General features: G+C 40.8%; 1 protein-coding gene across 6 annotated transcripts in view; it reads right to left on the reverse strand.

The window, feature by feature from the left end:
* The window catches only part of PDZRN4 (PDZ domain containing ring finger 4), a 415,958-nt gene extending 407,852 nt beyond the window's left edge, over positions 1 to 8,106 (reverse strand). For 2 of the 6 annotated variants that reach the window (XM_055085692.1, XM_055085691.1), the window contains exons 1-2: positions 6,020 to 6,096; positions 1,559 to 1,666 (exon numbers count right to left, since the gene is read on the reverse strand). In XM_055085692.1, coding sequence (XP_054941667.1) covers positions 1,559 to 1,632 — 74 coding nt within the window. In that variant the 5' untranslated portion in view covers positions 1,633 to 1,666; positions 6,020 to 6,096. Of the gene's footprint in view, positions 1 to 1,558; positions 1,667 to 3,590; positions 3,678 to 6,019; positions 6,658 to 7,459; positions 7,555 to 7,716 lie in introns of those variants that run through there. The other 4 variants (XM_055085690.1, XM_024122928.2, XM_055085689.1 and 1 more) reach the window with 4 other exon arrangements.
* Positions 8,107 to 8,697: the final 591 nt, after the last annotated feature.

Here is an 8,697-nt window from a genome sequence, read left to right on the forward strand (position 1 = left end):
CCAGTGAATTTTTAACAAATATGCTATATCACAATATAAAAGACAAATACTTCTTCCTCGTTTTCCATGCAACATTAATGAAGCATACATAACATTGTTACCTAGCTGGAATAAATTATTTTTAAATCCCCAGTATGTGTTTCTGTTATGAGTATATGTGAATGTGTGTGCTAGCTGAATATACATATCCAGCTCCATCAGCCCTTCTAATAGTAGCATATGTAGGCATTTGTTTTCCATTTAACTGTAAAAACCAAAATGCCAGCAATAAGGCAGAAAGTAAAAAGAACAATTTTTTGTTTAAGTTATCTTGTCCTTTATATCACACTGCACAAACATGAGTAGAAACAGGAAAATTCTAACTTTAGAAACTGTAGCATGTAAGTGTTTCCACCAGGGAAATTGTCACGACAAACTGGATAGCATCAGTGAAAGTAGCTCCATACTTTCTCGGCTACAAAACTGGAAAGAGAAAACCTTGATGCGAGAGACCTCTTCAGACAAAAACCACAGTTTTTCAGCCAAAGGCGACTCCTCTCTCTTCCCCAAAGTGCCTAATCAGCTAATTTCTAAATGTTATGAGTCAACAACAAACTATAGGCTCTTCTCTACTCTTTACTCTCATCCTAGGTCAAATTATTCGAAATTCAACTTTTTTAATGCACAAATGATAAATGAACATCTAAAACTTTATTCAAAGTTTAATAAAGAAAAACAGTCTCCATCCAGATAGTTTATATAGACATTCAGAAAGATAGTACAAATGATTATATAATCTAGAAAAAACAGAATTTTTCCAAAAGAATAGTAGAGTCAAGTATACCTTCCAAATTTCTATGTATGTGTTTACTAATACATTGGAAATAACTCCATTGACAAAACTAACCTAATTTTCAGTTACGCCAAATAATACTATCTCAACCAGTTAAAATTTCAAAAGCACTGAGGTGGTAAATGGCAGTGGCCCAAAATTCTATTATCACAGCTCAGGTTTCACTAACTTGTGAGTATTTACTTTGTCAACCCTAAATACAAACAATACAGCCACAATGTACATTAGAGAAAATGAAGAGTTCCCACCAAGTTTTTGCAATAGCTGCTTCTTTTTTCTTTTTCATGTAAAAGATACAAGAACAAGATAACCATATTAAACTAAGAAATGGTAAAAAGGGAATGTATAAATAATTCTACATATAACATACTAATTACAAGTTTAAAGATAATAATATTTACTTGTCAAAAATGTTCTTCAGCAGAGATTTATCATCCTTTTTTGAGATGTTATAACAAATCAATCCCTTAATAATCACACAATTATCTTTATAATTCATGGGGAGAGGCAATTTATTAAAATGGAGATATTCATTAACACATTTGGAAACTTTGGGTGATTCATTCTTCTATTCCAATATCTAATAATTAAAACAGGTTAGTTATACACTCTAGTTAGATATACACTCTAATAAGTACCACACCAAGGAAAAGCAATAAGTTTGGAAATTTTAAATGTCCAAATATTTCTTCCACAGATCCTATTTGTGCTTTATTATTGTCTTACCTCAATGATTTTGTCATGAATCTCCAAGCCATCTGCTCTATCAGCAGGTCCATTTTCCAAAATCTTTGAAACATAAATTCCTTCCATTGGTGCTTCTTCTTGATTATCCTTTAAAAAATAAAACCTTTAGCAGTAAGAAAGATGTAAACAAAATTTTAAGTTGGATAAAAAACAATTTAGTAAATGTAACATTGCCAAGCTTCTCTAAACATGCAGTTCTCTTTCTTAGCTGGAGATTTGGTACTGAATTTTAACTTACTTAACACCAAATAGTCATTAATCAAGATGGCAGCTTTAATGAATGAACATCTTTGACAAGATTATCTAGTTACCTCATGTTTTTCACTATACATAAAAGCTCTGGGGAAAGGGCATGAACTAGGTGATAACAATGGGCTTCTAAGTACTATTTATAAAACATCTCATGTATAAAGAGGTATAGCAATTAAAAAGGGCTATAAGTTAAAGAAAACAAAAAGCATATCCAGCCTAACTATATAATTGGTTTGAAATGTGGTCATAGTTCTGAAAATATAACTTAGCCTCACGATGTGACAGGTTTGGAAATAGAGCTTTGACTGTATCTACTCACAGGGGAGACTAGAAGCTCACTCAAGTGTAAAATCCCAAAAGATCAACTCCAAATTGTAGGAGAACCCATTCAAAGCTAATCTTTACACAGTTCCAGGTACAATGAGACTAATGATTAATTAAATCTCAAACACATAGCCAATATCATACATATAAGACATTTTAGCAAGTCACAGAAAACCAATTACCCTGCAAAACTTATTTCGGGAAAATGTCCAACATTCTATAATAATACACTGTATAATTTTAAATGTCATTTCGCTTTATAGCAAGTTAAACAAAATTATTTCTCCTTAATCAGCCTTCTTTAACATGAATCTTAAGAGGCTCTTAAAAGTGCCTAGTGTCATCTAAATGTCAAACACCCTACTAGCATTTATAAAAATATTCCTTAGGGGAAAAGAAAACAAAATTGATATGCTGAAAAGACTTTTATCTTTTCATAATAAATGGCAGCTGTTCTGGAAACAGAATACAGCAGACATTCGTTGCTAGGTTTTCGAAATGCTAAATACAAAGAGGAAATATGTCATTGCCATCCTGGTCTGAACACAGCATATGTCCAACAAAGCTCAGACAGTTTCTGTGGCCAACATCTGCAATGCAGGATGCAAAACTTTCATGGCAGCTGATTGGAAAATGAAAGAACATGATTTTTTAGAAACTTCACCACCTTTCCTAGTTAGGATGAAAATTAAGTTGGAAATGAAAGAACATGATTTTTTAGAAACTTCACCACCTTTCCTAGTTAGGATAAAAATTAAGTTGATGTGCTATTTGAAGGATATGAAAGAACATTGCAACTACAGTATTAGGTATAAGTTTATTAACTCATGCATTTTGAAAACAATTGGCATCAATGTAGAAAAAATTATTCATTCAATTTAATAAAAAATTTGATTTGGGGAGCCAAAAATATATCAAATCAACTATCTTTTTTAGACATGGTATTACCTATGTAATTGTGAAAACAATTATCCCTCATTTCAACTTATTTTAACTCTTCATTCATTCATTCAAGATATTTTATAAATTGCCTGGTCTGTGTTAACATCCGAAAACTGACCAATTTAACATAATAAATAAGAGGTGCAAGCAAGCAATACACCTGTCTAAGATTATCAAGTAGAAATTGCTTGTATGTGTTATTGTGAAATAGGTTTATTTAAGAAATTTGCCAACAGGGCTGTCTGATGTAGGTAAAATGTGAAGTGTACTCTTTTTTTTTTAAAGTAGCAAAGTTTGTTAGCTGTTGTTTTGTTTTATTTTTCTCAAAAAAATTCTCGGTTTGTTCTGGAATATTTTGATGACAAGCACTATTTTAAAGATTAAACCTTCTTTTTTTGGTTTGTCTGTTTTTTTACTTAAAATTCACAAATGAAAGCTAAGTCTTCTACTATTTTAAGCAAAGAGTGAGTTATGCATTAACAGGGTGGGTTACCTGATTTGGTCGACCTCCTATAATATTGAATCCCAAAGTGTCATTTTCTCTTTCTAACACAATAGTGAATGGCTTATGTTCTCCATCCTAGAAGAAAAGGGATAAAATAACTGACTAGTTAAAAAATATAAAAGAAAAAAATGCTACGATAAAGGTGTTTTTTAACTGTAAATAAATTGATTTGAAAAAGATAAAACCTTAAAATCTTAAAATTAAGGATGGCTGAACTTGGGAGGTTAATTTCTTCCTGAATTTACTTTGAAAGTATGTATTTGAAGGAACAACCATGCATGTGAGAAAAATAACTATTTTCAAAAATGACTAAATGGCTTTTCATGTTTATACATGCAGCTTTTATCCTAACTCAGCATCTGATTCTGACTCCACTGTAACTTAAACAGATTTCTGATTCAACCATGCAGGTATCCTTATTTTTTCCCTCCATTACAGATGAGTAAAATAAATTGTTAAAGAATCTAAGAATTATTTTATGTAATAATTTCACTTTGGAAAATCTTAAGGGATGTAAATAGTAGTGAGCTATTTATAAATTTATTTCAACATTAATATTCACATTGCTACTGAAATACAGGATTTTGTAGGTTACAATAATCATAATTTTAAATGGTATTTTTATTTGGTTTTGCAGAATTTTTAAAAGAGAGGATTTATGCTAACTAAATCAGTATGTATTGCTTTCCTGATGGCCAAATAACAGTTAAACAAACAGGAATTATATCTACAAACCTGCTTGTTAAAAAAGACCAATTTAAACATAAGATGAAATAGTGCAAGGCTATATGAATTTTATTCATGGTTATTCATATTATTAACTATCCTAGGAAATTACATATTTGGCAATTACTTCGGAATGATAAATTTCCATAAACATCATCACCACTGCTACCATCATCACCACCTTTTCCCGGGCACTTTTCCCAGGCAGTGTGCACAGCAGCCCCTGCTGGTAGTGGGAAAACATTTCTGAGCAGCACGGAGAAGTCTTTTGGTAAGCAGTCTGCAGATCATGGCCAGTTTTGCCTCACTTCCCAGAACCACAGCTTGACTTCTTGACTTGTTGCATGGACTTCTCTGTCATATAATCTAGCCTTGCTCCTTTCCACCAACCGTTGCTTCCCCAAGACCTTGAACCCTGAACTGGTATTACAGACCATATTTCTGTGCTCTCTCTGGTCCTCCCATTTTGTAAATTTACGTGGATGTAAATATGAGAGAGAGAATCATAGAGAGCATCCAAACTTTTAATAAGCGTGTGCTTCCGTTTATCAGAGTAGAAACAGTTCAGCCCCTCACACTTCAATTATCCTTTTTAGGTTCAAGGACAGAAGCTTCTAAATTCGGTGCCTGAGTTGAAGGCAATGCAAAGCAGTTCCAAATGGGCATCACCCTGGGTTGCTGCTCCCCAGGAGGCCTTGGGGAATGAAAACAGCTCCTTGAACGGAGTGTAAGTTCTGCTAAATCCCTGCTCACCATGGCAGCGGCCAAAAATGTCAAACACTGTGCAGAAGTCCTTCAGAAGAGAAGGAACATCTTTATAAACAAGCCTCTTGTCACGAGCCGCTGCAAAAGAGGCTTGTTTATTCCGTCAGAAAGCCGGCAGTCCAGGAACACAGTTCAGGGCCAGCAACCTCGACAAAGAAGGGAAACATCCCGGGAGCTCACACGGCTAGTCTGAGCGCAGATAGATGTGAGCTCTCAGACTAGGTTCCCCAAGTCTCACACTCACCCACTCACGTTCCACTAATAATGAAATCTGGAAGCACTTAAGGACTATTTAGGGAAGGTCAGGGTGATGAAAAGAACCCTGCAGGTCTAAGAAATCCCATCTCTTAATTTCTTAACTCCAAGTTATCCTGGTTTCCCGTATCCCTGAGTCCCTGTGCTGAGTACAAAGTGGCTGATATGGGTGGGTTGGTAGGGAAACTAAGTCATGCAGAGCTAAAGGTGTGGGAATGACACGCCCCGGGATGCTAGCCAGCCTGAGAGGGGAGGCAGGGTAGGAGAGGTCCTCGCTACCTGGCTTTCCTTCCCTAACTGGCTTCAGGCCGAGGCCGAAGGTACAAAAAATACGCAGAGAGGGTAGGCAGGAGAGTGAAAGATGGGAAGTAAGGGTCTGGGTGGGAAAAGGAGTTTTCCTAATTCCTCCTTCTCTGACGAAAAGCTGGAATTTAATCTGTTTAACTCTTTTCCCATCCCAATATAAGTGGAAAGGGGACAATCCTTGTAAACTGCAATACCAATACACTCGAAAGATAGTAATAGTATAGGATGATCAGGGCGGTGGATGCTTCTTCCTACCACATAAAGAAGGATGTCACCTTGCGAAGGAACTCTGAAGTGCCGGAAAGAACCGTTCCCCTTTCCACCCCGATCGACCATTCCCCGGGTGCCGACCCCTCAGCGCTTACCCGGCCGCGGCCGCCGCCCGGGTCCCTGGCGAATTTGCGGACGTGAGCCATGTACTGGGTGAACTTCTCCTGGTACCTGCGGGCCGTGAGCTGCACCTCCCCCTGCAGTGCCCAGAGCTGCGCCAGCAGCGCCTTCTCGCGCCGCCTCCAGGCCAGGACTTGAGGCCCTGGCGCCCGCCCGCTCCCGCCACGGACTCCCGGCGTCCCGCCGCGGCGAACCCCGGGCGCTGAGCCGCAGCCCCCCCGCGCGGACGCGTCCCCGCCGCCCGGCCCGGAGACGCAGCCCCGGCGGCGGCGGCGGGCAGGGCCGAAGTCGCAGCGCTCGACGTGCGCCGCCAGCTCGCGCAGCCCGACCGAGTGGCCGCAGCCGCGGGCGCGGTAGTCGCACTGGGTGCGCAGCTTCTGGACGAGGCTGCGCAGAGGCAACACCCTGTACAGATCGCCCGGTGCCAGGGGCTGGCACTGCAGCGGGCACCGGCGCCGCCGTGCCGCCCAGGGCATCAGGCAGCGGGCGCAGAAGACGTGCCCGCACGGCGTGCACAGGGGCTCCTCCAACACCTGGCCGCACAGCCTGCACTGGAAATCCGGGTCCACCGCTTCGGCGAAGCGCTCCAGGGCAAAGCCCATGGTAGGGACGGGGGAGAAGGGGAAGCGAACGAGGAGTCCACTTTCTCCGAACCCCTTGTCCCCCACGAACTACCCCAGGGACAGTGCACCCGCTGCGGTGGCTCGTCGGAGGGGAGCAGAAGGGTGAGGGATTGTGATCTCAGAGTTTGTTTGGCTTGAAGTTTTCTGGCTCCGACTAGGTCCCCTGACTCTGCCGTATTGACACGAATAGACGCCACCTCCAGTGGCCTCCCTTCCCCCCAACCCCCCCACTCCCAACCTGCCCACTCCTTCGCTGCTCTGCAATTTATGTTCTTTCAAATGTTTTCTGCGGAGAGCTGAGGCCAGCTTACAGTGGTCCTTTGGAAAGCTGTGTGCCCGTTTGCCTGAACAGTGAGATTCAAGCAGTCCTTGGGTAGAGCTGGTAATGGGCACAGCGCGGGTGTTGAGAGACAACACAGCTCCACCAGAATGAAAGCTCCCTCCGAAAGAGCAGGATCTTTGTTCGGTTTTCCGCTGAATCATCATCGTCCCCGCACTCAGTCGTTCTTCAATAAACGTGTTTGAAATCGATGCACTTCTGTTCTTTCAAATCAACTACAAAATCATCAGCTAAGTGTCTGCGACCGAAGGAAATCACTGTGAGGTATCTACAGAGCCAGGCTTCTCAAATCACGATCCAGAAATCGGGTGAGTGTAAGCGAGGCGGGATGATGACTGACAGCAAAGACCGGGAAAAGGCCAGGTGCTCGCCTTAGGACACCACCCTCTTGGGGAGAACTTGAACCGCCCTTCAAGATCTCCTACGGCGGGAGGACGCTAGGATTCTGTTACCTGGCAGTCTGGCTGCAGGTTCAATCGCCACACCATCGTCTTCTACCTCCACAGGCATTTTACCACTGGGAATGGGAATGTGATCATTTGGGCACCTGGAAAGGAGAATTAAAGGAAAGGATGATGAAAGAAAGAAGTGAAATAATAGCAATAAGATAATGAACCGCTTCCCTCTCTTTGTCTTGAATATACAATATAGGTCAAACTGCCCCTCCCTCCAGTTTGACTCTTCAAAGTGTGTACCAGCCAGGCCTTACAGAAAACATGCAGTAAGGGAACCCTCCAAGCCCTCCGGCCCCAGCTTCCTTCACCATCTTCTGAACCTTAGGAATGCAAAGCAACCCTATGGCCGGGCTACACACCACTTATTGCCATTATCCTGAAGCTACTTACACATAACTTAGGATGAGCTTCCTAAATTAGTCATTGATGTTTCCTCATTGTTCCCAGAAAAGCAAGTACTTTGGGGTGGTGCCAAAATGTATCAGTTGAAACACATGAAAGAGGCTCCAGATTTTGTTCTTTAAATCCTTGGCACTAACTGAAGAATTAGCAAACGCTAATAGTAGAGGCTAATAAGAATCTTCTGAGCCTTGTTTCTGTTTGAAAGTGGAGATTTAATTAGAGTAATTCAATAGCAAGTGAGGATCCTGGGGTGGCTTGCCAAATATTTGATATGTTTTTAAACTTGTTTCAAAATAAAAAGCTATGTTTCATATTTTATACATACAGATATATGATAAAGTAATGTTTGCCACAGTGCTCTACATTTCACCCTCCCCTTTGGCCAACTAAATAAACAATAAATTCCTGAATAAATAAGAAATTATTTAACAAGAACAGCATGTACATATACTTGGGAATTGGGTAAATCAGGAAAAGCAGAACCTTATTGAATTTATTCAAATAATTTGGGGCCAGAGGCATCTATTCCATCTTTTTAGGCTGTTGGAAAAAGCTACGACTTACAGCTATGACTTTATAGATGGAGCTTGACAATTATTGTTTCACAATAAAAGCAATGGCAGTGAGAACATTTTTTACTCTTTTTTTTTTTTTTTTTTTTTTTTTTTTTTTTTTTTGCGGTACGCGGGCCTCTCACTGCTGTGGCCTCTCCCGTTGCGGAGCACAGGCTCCAGACGCACAGGCTCAGCAGCCATGGCTCATGGGCTTAGCTGCTCCACGGCATGTGGGATCTTTCCGGACCGGGGCACGAACCCGCGTCCCCTGCATCGGCA

Source organism: Physeter macrocephalus, chromosome 6 (assembly GCF_002837175.3).
Source record: "Physeter macrocephalus isolate SW-GA chromosome 6, ASM283717v5, whole genome shotgun sequence".
Classification (NCBI taxonomy): Eukaryota; Metazoa; Chordata; class Mammalia; order Artiodactyla; family Physeteridae; genus Physeter; species Physeter macrocephalus.